Genomic DNA, 17,079 nt, shown 5'->3' on the forward strand with positions numbered 1-17,079 from the left:
AAATTATTCTAAAATACACCAAAATTCATCAATACAGCTAAGCATCACGCTAAAATAATTAGTTTAGAATTTGGGGTGTTACATAACCAATGTGAGACTTCTTCCTCACACTTGATTCTCAACACTCCCCTCAAGTGTGAGTCTATACAATGCTCCCCCTCATGTGAAAACTCTCTCTTCCACATTCACTTGTATCCGTTGACTTTCTTCAACTACAAGTAAGTCGGTCTCTTCCTCGAATCAAAGGCTCATGATACCACTATTGGAGGCAACTCGGAGGGGTCAACGAGGGAGCATATTACATTTGGGACACACTTTATGAGAGAGACACCACATACTCACCCAAAACCTTAAGGTGATAGGTGTGTGGGTTCTCTCACTTATAAAGTGTTAATTCTTTCCTTTTCTAACCAATGTGGAACTTCTTCCTCACACTTGATTCTCAACAGTAAGACCTCAATTTTATGCCATTCTCATGAGATACCAATATGTTTCGTGTTGAAAAAATGTATCATCCCTCCCACCTTCATTGTTTTTTAGAGTGAAAGTTTAATTTATGTTCAAATATGACAACATTATTATGGTTTAAACAATCAATAAATGATTAATATGATTAAATACTATTTTCCATATTTATTTCTTAAGAAAGCAAAACTATATTTGAGTTATGAAAGTTCACATTCACTCAATTCACATAGTAATTTAATTGATGACATTCACACCTTATAATTCATGAACAAAGTTAATACTTATGGACTTCAATAACATAAGTTGAAATTTGAAGTTTGAAATTATGGTATCAATAATGTTATTAAGAAATATTGACTCGTCTTCAGGATTGTGCAACAGAACTTAACTGATAGTTATAAAGATGGGAAATCATATTCTTAATGGAAAGGTCACTCCAGGGAGTAATATCGGGGATAAGGTCTTTATTTCTCGATTGTCCTTAACACCATTCAATGGGAGAATTCCTTTCAAGTTTCAGCGAATACAATGTTCATTGACTATTTCTTTTGCAATGACAATTAATGAAGTAAAGGTAAATTATTTAAGCATGTTGGAGTATATATATTCCGTCTCAAGTGTTTTCACACGGTCAATTAAATGTTGTAAATTTAAGAGTCACAAAAAAGGAGGATTAAAGTTGTTGATAACTGATGAAGATAATCAATGTGCTATTTGACATCACACGTTATATACAAAAAAGTTTTTTGAAATTTGTGACATAAATAAATAATGATAATATCATATAAGCATCTTTATGTTATTTTTTCTATACGACACATTTAAATCTATATACAATTACACAAATTTTAATCAAATGCTTCACATATTGAAAATCTAATTTTAATCAAATATTTTCATAATATAACAAAATACAACAAACATGTGCGTTGCACGGGTCAAAAGTCAAGTTTATATTTACATACGTTTTATAACATTATTTCGCGCGTTTTTTTTGTTGGCGCTCTAATATACAAAGTATTCTTATATGCAGTTGAAGTCATAAGTATTCTTGGCCGAACTTCATGACAAAATTTCGCGCGTTTTTTTTTTGGCATTCTAATATGTAAAGTGTTCTTATATTTCCATAAAATGAAAAAAAATCAATGAATTTATTGTTGTTTAATTTTCTTAAAACAATTGTTTAATTTTAATATTAATAATTAATAATAATAATAATAATAATAACAATAATAATAATAATAATAATAATAATAATAATAATAATAAATTTATGAATAATTCCTAACCTATTACCCTCGTCCATAACTTGCAGAGTCCACTGCTCCAAACGGCGACCATTCATCTGTCTTCCATACTTCACAGCACCGCCGTCTCCTGCATCCTTCCCACCTTCGAAAGCACTCCTAACCTCGCCACCAACTACCGCTTCCTCTCACCGTCCCTCCCCCGCAGTTTCCAACTGTAGAAGCACGACGCTCCCGGAGTCATAACAAACACACTGTTACCGAAACTAAGTAGATTCTCTCTCTCTCTCTCTCTCTCTCTCTCTCTCTCTCTCTCTTACTCTGTTCTTCCATTTTCAACTGGAAAAAACAACTGATTGTGTTACTTGAAAGTGCTCATAACATGCCTTGGGGGGCTCGTGGAAATCACCAACCCAGTGCTAATGGCAACGACAACGGAAAATTCTCCAATGCAAATCGGAATAGGCAAAACCATTCTTCTCCCTGGTACCACTTCTCCTAATTCATCCATTATTTCATTCTCTTTTTCAAAACACATCAAGGAAAAATACTGTAAGGTTTTAGTTTATTGGTTTGATTGCAATTTGTTAATCTTACAGGAAACAAAAGATTGTGCAACAGAGGAAGTCTCTTCCTATTGCTTCGGGTAATGCCTTTGTTTTTAGTTTTATTTAGTGTGTTGTGTGTTGATGTTCTTACTTTCGCATTCACAATATGTTAATGTTGGCATTATTTTTATTGTAGTTGAGAAGAGATTAATTGAAGAGGTTCGGAAGAACGATATTTTGATTATTGTCGGTGAAACTGGAAGTGGGAAAACTACACGTAGGTTACATCTTATTCTTGTTATGAATGTGGTTATGAATTATGATCATATCCTAAGATCCTATGTGATTTAGGGTCTGTTTGGATTAACTTATTTGAACTTATTTACTGGCAAAAACACTTGTGAGACTATTGGGAGAGTTTATTGAAACAACTTATGAGTTATATGACATGTTCATAAACTGTTTTCAACCTATAGCTTATGAAAATAACTTGTAGTTTATAAGAGAACTGCTTGACTTTATTTGATCTTTTGTTTATGAATAATTTATATTACATGATAAGAACTTATGTTATAACTGCTTAATTAAGTTGTTTATCCAAACAGAATCTTAGTTTTTTAGGAAAAGAAACTGAAAATGGGCTTTTAGAGATAGCGGATTTCAGTATTTATGTCTATGACTCTACTGCATTGTACTTTGTAGAGATTCCACAGTTTTTATTTGATGCTGAATTTTGCCGCGACGGAAAAGTTATTGGAATAACTCAGCCTAGACGTGTTGCTGCTGTCACTGTGGCCAAACGAGTTGCTGACGAATGTGGTGTTGAGTTGGGCCAAAAGGTTGGGTACTCTGTTAGATTTGATGATTCTACTTCAAACTCAACAAGGATCAAGTATATGACAGATGGATTGCTTCTGAGGTACAACTTTTTTGTAGCTTTGATTAATGGGAGTGTTTCCTATCGAGACGTAACACCATAATTGTTTTTCTTCCATTCTTGATGTCAAACTACAAAGAATATTGTCTTACTTTATTTAAATCTGTTACGTGATTTGAAGTAGCTGAGGAGGTTTCAAATTAAAATATCTTATTTTGTTGTCATGTTTTGTTAGTACAATTTTTCTTACGTGAGTCGACAGCATTTTTTACATGTGTTTACAGGGAAGCATTACTGGATCAGTATCTTTCTAAGTATTCTGTTATAATTGTTGATGAAGCACATGAGAGAACCGTGCACACTGATGTCTTGTTGGGATTGCTAAAACGTGTGCAAGTTGCTCGTTCAAATTCTATCGGTGATGGTCGGAACCTTAATAATGGGAATAAGAGTTCTCCGTTGAAGCTAATCATCATGTCTGCAAGTCTTGATGCTCGCACTTTCTCTGAGTACTTTGGTGATGCCAAAGCTGTTCACATCCAAGGGAGACAGTTTCCTGTGGATTTATTTTATACTCGTCTTCCAGAAACTGATTATTTAGATGCTGCCTTGATAACGATTTTCCAGGTCATTGGCTTAAATCAGTCCATGCAATAGTTTAATAACGTGGTTTAACATTTAGTTTATTTTATGAGATCTTTAGATCCTAATTGGCACAGTGTTCCGTGTATGCATTTATAACATGTAGTTTCATGTCTCATGCATGTCATTTTTTCATCCATGTTTTCCTGTTGCATCAGTCATTCATGCATATTTCTGTTTACACACACACACACAAGATTATAACATTGTGGTGGTAGATTAGAAATAAAGTTCACATCATTGACACTCATAGTCCCATGTCTTTGATGTGTTATAGGTTCATCTAGGCGAGGCCCCTGGTGATATACTAGTATTTCTGACCGGGCAAGAGGAGATTGAAGCTGTTGAAAGGCTTATCAATGAGCGACTTACAAAGTTACCTGAAGGAAGTCAGAAGCTTCTACCTGTGCCTATATTTGCAGCTCTTCCATCTGAGCAGCAAATGCGAGCCTTTTCACCGGCTCCATCTGGATTTCGCAAGGTATCCCGTGACTATGTAATATATATTTTGTTCAATTATTATATTACTTTTGCATAGAATTCAATAGAAAAATCTGGAAAGTAAGTTTAATTTAACTGTTCATTCTTTCTGTAGTTTTAAACTTAAAACAGTTGACATTTTCGTCTTGGTTTTTATTCATTCTCTCGAAGCACTGTCTCATCTGATCCTGTTATTTTACAGAGTAAATGCTGGTTCCTGGTTGCCTCATTTAGGAGGTTTCTTAACATGTCCTCTTGGATACATATAACTATTATTAGGAGGTTTCTTGACATGTTCTATTTCCATTCATGATTTGTGATTGATGGTAAATTGGTAATGGATTCTGTCTTACATATAACAGCATTGCCATTATGATCCAAATCCTTTGATACAGTGTTATCAATTCTCCGCAATGGCGGCGCTATGCCGGATATACGTTGAGGTTTTTGGACTCGCCAAATGGAAAATATTGGCCAGTATTGCGTGGTTTTCCGCCATAATCTACTATAATGGCGTCGCAAAGCGCCGGTATAGTGGGCTTTTTGTTCTCCACCTCGGACCGCCATCCGCCATGGACAGCACTGCTTTGATATCATTTTCAGAAATAACATTTGTTTTCTTCCAATATTGTCTTTTTCTTTGCTGCTTCTATCAGTGAGTCAGTTTGGTTGTGATGTACTACTGTACTGTTTGTATAATTTGTTTCGTCACACAGACCCAAAATGCCAGATCTGCCTTTACTTTAAACCGGCATTGTGTAATCTGTTGTCATGAAAGATCTGTAATTGGACATGTTTGCTATCGCCTATACTACCTTTGATGTTTTATTGCACTCTGCCAACACTTCTCCTTTAAGAACCATACTGTTTTTCAACACTTGGGCATCCCCATTTAATTTGAGCTAGTGTGTAACAACTAACAATAACACCAAGCAAGTCTTTAATGTGAGCTTGTCTTAGATTGTATTCAACATTGACACTTTGTTGTTTTGTTAGGTGATATTGGCAACTAATATTGCTGAGACGTCAATTACGATTCCTGGAATCAAGTATGTAATTGATCCTGGACTTGTAAAAGCGCGTTCCTATGATCCTGGAAAAGGCATGGAATCTTTGATCGTAGTACCTACATCCAAGTCCCAGGCACTGCAAAGAAGGTATGGTCCTGGATTCCGTTTCAGTCATTTTAGTGTTTGATGTTAATTGTTTCTGCAGTTGTTGGTTGAATTGATTTAGTTAATGTAATGAAAATGATGTAAGTTTGTTTCAGTTTAACCGAAGATGCATGTTTACATTTGATTTTCCTCAAAAAAATGCAATTTCTTAACAAAAAAGACTTTTGAGACGTGAATCTAGCATCATTCTGAATCACACTTTAGGAAATACTTCCGAGCTTTTTGGTCTAATCGATATGAATTTAGAATCACCCTTTACTACCTAATTGGTGCCATTACCTGGGGCTGTGATAGAAAAGTCTTCAATTTCATAAATCATATCACCCTCAATTTCATCACCCCAACACTTGCTCAGAATGCATAGCTCATTCTGAACAATAACACTGTACTTGTGATTCTTATCTCCTAGGACTATCATTTTGATGAGGAGAATTTGGACGGATGGATTCATCTACAGAAGAAAACTACCCCTGGACTATCCTTCACCGAGTAAACCTTCCTTCATAGTGCCGTGTGTCCACTTATCCATGTTAACCTTCTTATTATGTGACACTAAGCTTATTTTCTTGTTGACTCTTTGTTGCCCAACATTTAGCCTCATTAAAAATTGCAGGTTTTATCATTGTGAGGTTAAATTTTCCTTTTCTTCGAGTGGTATTTTGCTATCGTAAATCATGCCCAAAACTTCCATTCCTCCATTTCACCCACCCTGTTATTGTTTTGTTGACATTTCTCTACTTCCGTCATTATGTTCTGTACAGTGTACTCAAGGTACGTAAAAACATGAGGCTTGTGATATTATATGTTCTCTAAGCGCCACCTTTAAGTTATAATTTGGGCATTCCTGCTAATTTGCATTCCATATATTCCGTTTTACTTCTGCTTAGGCGGTAGTTCTGTGTTTGTTAGACATGTCTCCTTATTTTAACTTCTCATTTATTTCTTCTATTAAGTATTAACTCTCCAACCAAAATTATAGTATATTAGTATCTACTATCTACAGGAAGCATGCGCACTGCACCATGATACTGTCTCTTGTATATATGATCAGGAAACACATCTAGAACTAAAATAAACTGCTTGGGCTCAAAGTATAGCTTTTCTTGATATAATTTATGTTAATCTTATCTTTTAAATCATATTTTAGTTACAATGATTGGTATGTTACATATGTAGTTAAGTAGCTATGAAAGTAATATATTTAATTCTTCAAAAATAGAAGTGCATATTGATTTTCTATATTTTGGTAAAAGTGGACGTGCAGGGCGTGAAGGACCTGGAAAATGCTTTCGTCTATATCCAGAAAATGAATTCGAGAAACTTGAGGACTCTACAATGCCAGAAATTAAGCGTTGCAACCTTGCTAACGTGATTTTGCAGCTTAAGGCTTTGGGTGTTGACGACATATTAGGATTTGATTTCATTGAGAAACCTTCAAGGTGAGAACCTTTTCAAAATTTTGGCCTGGCAACTTCCCTACATATGCCCGTTTATGGAAAAATTGTGGTTGCTTATTTTTAAGGCTAAATTACTATGTAAACTAGATTCTTAAAGCTTCTCTATACTTTTAAATAGCTTTCCACACAATTTTCTACAGTCTCTATGTTTCTAAAGATTTTTGAATAAGTGCCAACTACCAAATACTATTAAGACTCTGCTAGCTTTTGCTTAATTATAAGGACCAATTTGAAAGTTAACAACCATTAGGGAGTATGGATCTTTAAAATTTGCTTAAACTATAAGAATCTATAGCTATTTGAAAATTCATGAAACTACAGGGATCTGCAAAATAATAAAACCTATTTAAAATATAGGGATCTTTAGAAGTTTTTTTACAATTCACTTGGGAAGATGCTATTATCTCTTTACCGAGACAATTCCTTCAACCCTATATAGGTCCTTTCATTAACCTTTGATTTTTTTTTCTGTGATGTGTTCTAAACCTGGGACTAAATTTCCATTGAGTATTACAATCAAGTGTTCTAATTCAATTTATCTCTCTTGAAAAATATAATCATTAAGGACTGGCTCTATATATACAGAGAATATGAATGTCATGACATTTATTTTGACAAATAACAAAAAACCAATAAGAATTAGAATGTCATATAGTATTAATGCAGAAAGACTTATAGGAATATTTATACACTCATGAAGTAACTACGAAGAATTCATAGACAGCACCTAATAAAACCTTGCTTGGACTATGAAATTGAACCTTAAAGCATATCTATAAAGATAAATCTCTATGTACCTGAAAGCTTGAAATATTCAAAAGTGCGCTGCCGCGAGAGCTTTTGCACTGAATGGAGATAATAAATTTAGAACAAGTCCTGTTATATAATGAAAAGCTTTGAATCATCCTACCAAAAAATATTTATAAAATGCATCATAATCTGTTATTCCAAATTGCTATTTGAGATAGAGTAGTTGGTGTTTTTAATGCTGAAAATAGGTAGTTATATATCTGTAGCAAGTATGTCTAATTAAGCAGCCTTCTGCAAGTGTCAAGAAATTGAAGGATGCAAGACATTAGGGAGAGAATGAGCAACCAATAAAGTTTCTGTACTAGATTAAATACGTTTTGTTTGGAATTGGATGGCTCTACCCAGGTCATAATTTGGAAATATAATAAGAAAATAATACAGACATGCATTTAATTGCTCTTTATAAGAGTACCGGAGTTAATAAACACTTCCGTTCCACTTACTGTTGTGTAAAGCATTTGAGAGTCTATTCCTTTGCATCAGTCAGTATTGAGTTCAAATATTTGAAACTTCTATAATTCTGAGCTATCTCATGCATTGTACCTTTCACGTGTTCTAACAGGACAGCTATTGTAAAATCACTGGAGCAGCTATTTTTATTAGGTGCTTTAACAGATGACTGTCAACTATCTGATCCAGTTGGATGGCAAATGGCTCGACTACCCTTGGATCCTATTTATTCCAAAGCTCTTATTTTAGCTAGTGAGTATGACTGCTTGGAAGAAATGTTGATAACTGTTGCAATGCTTTCTGTGGAATCAATATTTTATACTCCGCGTGACCAGTATGAAGAGGTTTGAAGAGTGAATTCTTATTTTAATTCATTCCTGTCATATTCTAATTAGGTGTTATGGTGAAATGTAAATGCAAACATGAATCAATGATTATGTACTATGCCTCTTCTTTGCTATATTGACCATTTAACAATATTTGCAAACATTTTATGGATGGTTTAAATACATGTGATTGGTAATGGCCATTGGAAGATTCTAGTCTTTATTTTACATCAACTTGTCTTTCTTCTCCATACTAACTTATTGTGCTTCTCCAATTTATTATGACCAGGTAAGAGCTGCCACTAAATGCTTCGCAAGTCCAGAGGGAGACCATATTACTTTGATTAATGTGTATAGAGCAGCTATTGAATTATTGCAGAAGAGAACATTGGACACGAATAAAGCAAAAAGCGAAAAAGTTTTACGAAAATGGTGCAAAGAAAATTTTATCAATAGCCGTTCTCTTAGACATGCTCGTGACATTCATAGGTTGTTTATTGTGCTTAAACTATATTTCAAAGTATCTATGAAATATGAGATCGACATTTGATTTATTCTCATTTCTGAAATTCCCTTTTCAGGCAGATAAAAGGACATGCTCAACAAATGGGTCTGAAACTTGCTTCTTGTGGAGATGATATGCTTCAATTTCGCAGATGCCTTGTTGCTTCCTTTTTCCTCAATGCAGCTGTGAAGCAGCCAGATGGAACCTACAGGTATACAAATTTGGCCGATTAAAATATCATTTTGTTTCAAATTTTTTATCGGTATTATGACCGCTAATTGGAACCCTTACAACAGGGCTTTGGCAAGTGGTGAAGTGGTGCAGATCCACCCTTCTTCTGTATTGTTCCGGAAAAAACCAGAGTGCATTATATTTAACGAACTGATCCAAACTACTAACAAGTATGTTCGCAATTTAACCAGAGTTGACCACCTCTGGTTAACTGAACTGGCTCCTAAGTTTTATGCCATGCAGAATTAAGTTCTTGATGGGGCTAATAGGAAACAGGTAATTAAGATTATTGTTATTGTGATATATTGTTATTTTTGGTCTTGACCCTGTTGGGTGGTTTTGTATATGTATATTATGAGCAAATTTGATTTTGCATCCATAATTTCATGTAATCTTCTATTATTGATCTGAATGTAAGAAAAATCATCTTAACTATTATTACTCACCAATTCAGTGTTTGACATTAAAAAATATATTTTAGCCAACCAATTAGGCTCCGGTTGGTAACAATGAAGTTCTTATTTCTGTGAATATTTTTAGATTATATAAAATACGGGAGATATTTTGTTTGTATATTTTTTGTTAGGGTGTGATACATATGAAGCGCAATGGGAGCATTACACTTTTAAAATTCTTTAAAAATAGTGACATTCTTTATTTATAGATTTAGATACATCGTTAAAAAAAAAAAATCATGTTTATATGTCTTAAAATCTCTATATACAGTACAGAGAATGAAAGTTTTTTTTCTTCTCAAAACCATTAGATAATTTCTTAATGCACCTTTGGTTTTCTAGTGCACTCGTGAAATTTTAAAAATACTTTCGAATTCCGGGATGCATCTTCGGATGAAAAAAAACCCATAATTCATTCATTTTTAAATCACTTCTCAATTCTAAGAATAAATTTATTCTGAAAATATATTTCAAAAAGTATTTGAAAATGTATTTCTATTTCTAGAACCTACTAAATTAGTAGATCATCTTATATATTGAATATTGACACCCCTTTCAATTCTTCTCTGGTTGACGGTGGAGATGCAATTGTAAACTAATATGATAAATTCTTTGGTACTCATGAGTCTAAGTTGGGTATCAGGACCTTTAGTACAAATTGAGAATTAAGAAGAAATTCTACTCTCTATTTTAGAAATTCTTTGGGACGCACCCGAAAGTGTATTTTCGGTATATTGATACGTAGAAAGCAGAAAAAACCGACTAAAAATACATCAAATTCACAAACTCATAATATCATAATTCAAATGTTGATAACATAACATAAGCAATACATTAAGGATTTTTCTAAACATAATTCAAATATTACCGAACATCTGCCGCCTTAGTTATGAGAGGTGAAACAACTTGAGATACATTAGACTTGAGAATGACATCGGGATGCACCATACCTAATGTGAAAAATAAACATTAAATTAACTAGTATACACAACAAGAAATAAGTACTAGAAAACAACACAAACAAGTACAATCAGATCTCAGAGAACAAGACACGTGCCTGCAAGGTTGCAAGATTCAGTGGGAATTTTACTCGAAGAACTAGAAACTCAAGTCGAAAGAGAAGTTCGACAAGAGGAGGTTAGAGATCAACCAAGTACAATCAGACCTCAGAGAATAAGACACATGCCTGCAAGGTTGCAAGATTGTGTGATTACATCAGATGATGTGGTCAATGATAAAGGTGAGTTAGCACAGTACACTTTCTACACAGATGTCGAACTTGTCAATGCAATTGAGGCATTAAAAAAATCGAAGTGGGTGAAGTGAAAGCTATGAATGAGGAAGTAAAATCCATCGAAGACAACAATACTTGGTCACTTGTCAAATTACCTCAAGGAAAAAAGGTAATTGATGTCAAGTGGGTATACAAGGTGAAGTGTAATCCCAAGGGGAAGTGACTCGACACAAGGCAAGGCTTGTGGTGAAAGGATTTCTTTAGTAGGAAGGAATCGACTTCGATGAAGTATTTACACCTTTTGCCAAGATCGAAACAATCAGGTTGGTTGTTGGTCTGGCAAACATGAACCCGATAACACATGGTCAAAGCAAGCACATTGAAATGAGGTTCCATTATCTTCAAAAGCAGGTAGCTAAAGGAAAGATGAAATTGGAACACTGCAGAAGTGAGAATCAGATTGCAGATATCATGACGAATGGAATGCAAGTCAAAGTGTTCAGAAGATTAAGAGCTATGATGAAGATAGATAGCTTAGACACAATAAATTAGGTGGTGTATTAAATTGTAATTCCTTGTGTCGAAAAGATTAGATATGATTTAGAGTGTGTAAACAGTTTGTTACACACATATTTGTTTTAGATCTAGATAGATTTAATTTAGATTTAAAATAGATTTGATTTGATTTAGTTCTAAAATAGGTATTTTGGACTTTTATAATTTTGGGTTTTGACTTAAGGAGCAAGCTAAGCTAAATCTATAAATAGGGAGTAACACTCATTATTTTGAAATCAAATCAAAAGGTTGTATTCACAGAATTTGCAGTTGCAAGTGAATAACAAAGTTTTCCACAATCTATGAGCAGAGAATTACTCTGCAGAAACCATAATCTATTTTGTAACATTAGATTCGAGTTATTAATATTTAGATAAATTTATTTAAAAGTGATTTGAACAATAAATTTAAATATAAAGTCAATTATAAAATTAAAAAATAATTAATTTAAGCTAAAAATCAATTTAACATTAGAAAAATTCAATCAAACATATAAAAATAAATTTTACACTCTAGAACCACTTTTGTTTCCTTAAAAAAGTGAAATTAAACATACACTATAGTTTATAACTTAAGAGATAAAATGTGTATTTAGATATGCGATAACAAAATTTAATTTTAAATAAATTGATTTTAATTTAAAAGAGGAGGAATCTAAATTCCTTGTTTTGGTAAGTCTAAAATGATTCTATTCAAATATATTTATGTAAGAGTGAAACAAACAAATTTACTATTAAGGAATTCAACATATCAAAACTAATTTTAAATCTTTAAAATCACTTTTAATTTAATACTTTCAAATATATATATATATATATATATATATATATATATATATATATATATATATATATATATATATATATATATATATATATATATATATTTGTGACTTGAAGGATTGAGATATGTAACATAAATTACTTAGGATAATTAAGTGTTTTTGATTTTAAATTAAGAAATTAAAATGAAATAAAATGTTCAAAAAATAAAAGTGAAACTTAAATTTGAATTAAAGGGGGAAAATATAGATTTATTTATTTATTTTAATAATAAAAGGTCAATCTAATCTATAAACTATCAATAATTAAGCTTTTTAATAATTGAAATCAATTAAAAAAAATTAATTATTATTTAATTTAATTTTTTAAGATATACTATATTTTAAGAAATCAAATAAAATTACAATTTAAATACTTTTAATTAATTTTAATAATTTAAGAATCAAATTATTCAATTGATTAGTTACATCAATTTTAATTTGATTTATTTGATGAGAATGGGAAAAAGAGATTTATCAAAAAGAATTTTGCTGCCAAAACATTCAGAAACACCGTCGCTACTTGCAGTTGATTCGAATCCAAAGCCAAAACACGAACCCTAGCGCGTCTTCTCCATCTCCAGGTATTCATTCATCCATGTTCATTGTATTTTGGCTCGATTTGCTCTGTTTTTCATTCAATTCACTTGTTCTTATTGTGATAGTTGCGCTGGAAATCCGAATTCGCGAATCAAATCAAAATGGATATTAATGTATTTTGCTATGTTTTAGATTTAACAAAAAAATTGGAATGGTGGACGGCGGTAGAATCAAGCTGAAAACATGGCAGCAAGCAGCGGTGGCATTTGGTTCGGCCGTCGGAGCGCTTTTGAATCCACGTAGAGCTGATTTGATAGCGGCTCTTGGTGAAACAACCGGAAAACCTGCCTTTGAAAGGGTTCTTCAAAGGATGAAATCTTCCCCCGAAGGAAGGGTCGGTAATCATTTCTCATCATGTTGTGAAACCATCTTGTTCTTGTTATTGAGGTTAAATGTTGAGTGCTTTTTCTTATATAATATTGTTTAACAGGCAGTACTGTTGGAGCGCCCTCGTGTTGTATCTGCAAATGTAGGACATGCTTGGGACCTGCCAGAAAATACATTTGGTGCTGCCTATGCTAGATTTATGGGATCCAGGAACTTTTCACCAGACGATCGACCTCCTGTGCGGTTCATGGATACAGATGAGCTGGCCTACGTTGCAATGCGAGCTCGTGAGGTTCATGACTTCTGGCATACCCTTTTTGACCTTCCTACTAACTTGATTGGGGAGTCAGCGCTGAAAGTAATCGAGTTTCAACAGATGTATCTTCCTATGTGCATGATGTCTGTTGTAGGGGGCACAGCAAGATTCAGTGATAAACAGAGAAAATTGTTTTTTCAGCACTACTTCCCATGGGCTCTTCGTGCCGGCACACAGTGCAATGATCTAATGTGTGTGTATTATGAGCAGCATTTTCATGAAGATTTAGAAGATGTTCGCAGAAAACTGGGAATTGTTCCGGTCCCTGCTGTTCCTTGACTGAATGCTTTCCGAGCTGATGAGTTGTACTTATTCAGTGCAACTGCGATCAATTTTCTTAATAATGTCCAGTGCAACAGCGATCTCCTGATATTTAGTCAGTTTTGTATAGGTTGGATTTTATCAAAGACTTTTATATCAGTCAATTAAATTAAATAGAATCATGAACATAGGTTTGGTTTTATAATCATCCATTGCTATAGTGTTCCTGCTAAAAGGAAAACCGGTCCAGATTTTAAGCAATCATATTACACTAGAAATTTGGAATACTATTTTGTTTAAGGTTTACAATTTTTAAGTAGAAAGTTTATGGTGTTGATCAATAATTATTACTCTGCTCCATCTGGTTTTTACCAAAGCTCTGCAGTACCATATTTACGAAATCAGAGCCTCTCATCAGATCCGGAAGGAACATAATCAATGGGAGTTTACTTTGTTGCCGGAGATGAAGACTGCTGGTGAAAATAATTCGAGTTGTATTGGGCATATAGCAGCTCTTTAGCAGAACTATTTTCCCGAATCAACATTAAAAACAGTTTTTTTTTCCCACTATATTGTCCTTTTTAATTAATTACTATTTTTGATCATTTTCTTCTGATGATTTGTATAGTCTTGGTATCTGTAATTATTTTCTTCCATGCTTGTCTTTGTTTTTATTCTACTATTTGTGTTAATATTTCTTTTTATTCTACTGTAATCTGATTTTTGGATTATCTGGTCTACACACTATGGCTGAAAAGGTGTGTTATTTTCTGAATTTATCCTCAACTTCAATTGGCTAGGAAAATTATTTAAGCCAATATATGATCCTTTCAAGTGTAGCTAAAGTGTGGGTCTGTCTCCAGTACTAAATGAAAACAAGTTAAGGTACACGAGCCTTATTGAGGTGGTGTTGCAGAGATTTAAGGGGTGTATTTGGTCAAGATTTGGACAGTGAGTGACAGATTGTTGCCCACAACGCTTTCCAATCTTCCATCTTCCCTTTGCCCACATTGTTGCATAAGCTTAGGTGAATCCAATCTTGTAAACATGCATCAAAAAATAAATTCCAGCATGTTACTCTAACAAGAGAGGGTCAAATTTGTTTAGCATCTACGCTTTCTCTCATAGCATGAAGAACACTTTCAATCTCAATGGAACACTCTGGGCAAAAAGGTTCGCTAATTTGCATCTTGTTGGGACGCAAATTTGTCACAAGACCTTCATGCTTGACCAACCATATGAAGGCTCTAATACGCTCCGAACAGCTTAAAGTCCAAATAATTTTCTAAACTGTGCTTTGCTCAAGGTCAATATTGGTTGGCTTCGGCAGATTGTAAGCTCCTGCAATAGAAAATAAACCAATTTTTGAATCTCTCCACAAGCGAAATTAGTAAGAATATCCCAAAATTTCCTCTATAACATTTTGAGGAAGGAAATTAGTAAGAATATCAGTGTTCCAATCCCCATTACTCGTAACAATGTCAGCTCAGCGACATTGAGAGAAGGAATGTCATCATGGTTAGCAATACTGGAAGCAGAGAGCGCCCTCGAAGGGAGCCATACATGATTCCAAACATTAGTTGATTCCCCATTACCAACATCCCAAAAAGAATTTTGTTGCAGCAAATCTCAGTTCTTTCACAAATTCCTTCAAAAGTTAGAATAATTACTTTTGGTGTTAATGTATCTCACATGCTTATTTCCTCTGCCATATTTGCCTTTAAGAACATTACATCATAAGCTATCTTCACCATTCATGAATTTCCAGCCAAGTTTCAGTAAACAAGCTTCATTATTTGTTACCAAATTCTTCAGACCCAGACCCCGCCATCTTAGGAGTAGTAAGGGTACTCCACTTGACAGCATGCACGTGTTTCTCTTCATCAGTGTCGCCCCTAACAAAATTTATTTGCATCTTTTGAATCTCCTTAAGACCTTCCTTGGGTAGAGCATATGACAGCATAATGTAAGTTGGCATTGCTTCAATAACGGACTTGGCAGCAATGACAACTCTACCAACAAAAGACAAATTCTTGGCCTTCTAGTTTGTGAGCTTTGAATTAATGTTCTCCATAAGGTATCTAAAATCTTTATTCTTAGGTGCTTTACCTGAGTATATTTTGTAATTTTTCCAAAGCCCTTTAGTGTCAGGCAAACAAGTAATTAATGATTTAAGGAAGGGAAGATTTTACAGGTGCTAAGGCAAGGAAGTCCTCTAGCTTGAGACAAGAAAATCTAAGATTAGATTGTCTTAGTGGTTGCTCGTAATCAAGTGTCATTATAGTGGAAATCTCTTAAGTGTGATAGGATTTGACTAACCTCTCGTTAATAGCGTGAACCATTATAAACTTTGTGAGTGATCCTTTATCCATATTATCTTTATCTTTTTCGTTGCTACGCTCTTTGTGCTTGAGAATATCCAATAAGTTCTAAATCTCACTTAACCGTGTAAGAGTAAATGATTTTCTAAGAAAATAAGATGTTTGACTTGGGAGATGAATCAACCTCTGGTTATAAACATTCTTTTCTTTCTAAACCACCAATTTTTAATGGAGATAGTGAACATTTATCTTGTGGAAAGACAAACTATATGGTTTGGAGATAGTGAGCATTTATCTTGTGGAAAGACAAACTATATGGTTTCTTCGTAGGTCAAGATGAAAATGAAAAACTATGGGACATGGCTAAAAAAAAGTCACATTGTTGTTGGTGACAAACAAAGAATTTATACACACAAAGATACTCTATCCCTCCTTGACAAGAAAACTTAAAAACTTTAGCACAAGATAAAAACCACCATGATGAATACTACTTGACTCTCTAGATAGCACATACGAATGACATCAACAAATCAGAGAAGTCAAAAATGGGCTCTTGATTCAATAATATAAATTGTTCAAAATGAAGGAGAATGAAGATAATGAAACCATGTTTTCCAGATTTTCATACTCTTGTCTCTGGATTCAAATTAATAGTTAACCGATACACCATTGTTAATTATGTAAAGAAGATTTTGAAAAGTCTACCGATGAGATGAAACAGAAGCTCACAACTATTCAAGAAGTAAAAAGTTTGAACAATTTTTCACTTGAATAAATTCTGAAGGCATTAGAAATTCTGAATCTGATATTCACAAAGATTTAAATCGATTATACCACCTTTTATATATTATTTAGTCTATTTTTAATATATAAGACCAACTTATCAAATTTCATAGACTTTTTAATAACGTAAGTATCACATGCCATGCATGTTATAGTCTATGCCCTTTCCTTTTTAAAATGAAGTTCTTGAT

At 33.6% G+C, this 17,079-nt stretch overlaps 2 protein-coding genes across 3 annotated transcripts; both read left to right on the plus strand.

Moving 5' to 3' along the window:
* The first annotated feature begins 1,770 nt into the window (after positions 1–1,770).
* LOC131610155 (pre-mRNA-splicing factor ATP-dependent RNA helicase DEAH10-like) lies at positions 1,771–9,665 on the plus strand. 2 transcript variants are annotated; one of them, XM_058882031.1, is made up of 13 exons: positions 1,771–1,985; positions 2,088–2,201; positions 2,315–2,361; positions 2,460–2,540; positions 2,966–3,182; positions 3,425–3,767; positions 4,060–4,263; positions 5,259–5,419; positions 6,691–6,876; positions 8,267–8,498; positions 8,770–8,969; positions 9,062–9,196; positions 9,282–9,665. In XM_058882031.1, the coding sequence occupies exons 2-13, from the start codon at positions 2,098–2,100 to the stop codon at positions 9,463–9,465; spliced, it is 2,094 nt and encodes a 697-aa protein (XP_058738014.1). In that variant the 5' UTR covers positions 1,771–1,985; positions 2,088–2,097; the 3' UTR covers positions 9,466–9,665. The 2 variants fall into 2 exon arrangements, with proteins under 2 accessions (XP_058738014.1, XP_058738015.1); XM_058882032.1 differs by having other exon boundaries at positions 1,771–2,201.
* A 3,063-nt stretch (positions 9,666–12,728) lies between these two features.
* Positions 12,729–13,992, plus strand: LOC131612484 (ubiquinone biosynthesis protein COQ4 homolog, mitochondrial-like). The gene is made up of 3 exons (XM_058884277.1): positions 12,729–12,864; positions 13,013–13,214; positions 13,311–13,992. The coding sequence occupies exons 2-3, from the start codon at positions 13,032–13,034 to the stop codon at positions 13,800–13,802; spliced, it is 675 nt and encodes a 224-aa protein (XP_058740260.1). The 5' UTR covers positions 12,729–12,864; positions 13,013–13,031; the 3' UTR covers positions 13,803–13,992.
* Positions 13,993–17,079: the final 3,087 nt, after the last annotated feature.

The sequence above is a fragment of the Vicia villosa genome, linkage group LG6, assembly GCF_029867415.1.
Source record: "Vicia villosa cultivar HV-30 ecotype Madison, WI linkage group LG6, Vvil1.0, whole genome shotgun sequence".
Taxonomy (NCBI): domain Eukaryota; kingdom Viridiplantae; phylum Streptophyta; class Magnoliopsida; order Fabales; family Fabaceae; genus Vicia; species Vicia villosa.

What these genes read in the sequence shown, in the direction of transcription:
- LOC131610155 (XM_058882032.1), top strand. Translation starts at nt 2,098, where the DNA reads ATGCCTTGGGGGGCTCGTGGAAATCACCAACCCAGTGCTAATGGCAAC. An exon ending in TGGAAGTGGGAAAACTACAC is followed by an intron (nt 2,541 to 2,965) that starts GTAGGTTACATC and finishes TGTACTTTGTAG; the next exon opens with AGATTCCACAGTTTTTATTT. An exon ending in CTCCATCTGGATTTCGCAAG is followed by an intron (nt 4,264 to 5,258) that starts GTATCCCGTGAC and finishes TTGTTTTGTTAG; the next exon opens with GTGATATTGGCAACTAATAT.
- LOC131612484 (XM_058884277.1), top strand. Translation starts at nt 13,032, where the DNA reads ATGGTGGACGGCGGTAGAATCAAGCTGAAAACATGGCAGCAAGCAGCG. An exon ending in AATCTTCCCCCGAAGGAAGG is followed by an intron (nt 13,215 to 13,310) that starts GTCGGTAATCAT and finishes ATTGTTTAACAG; the next exon opens with GCAGTACTGTTGGAGCGCCC.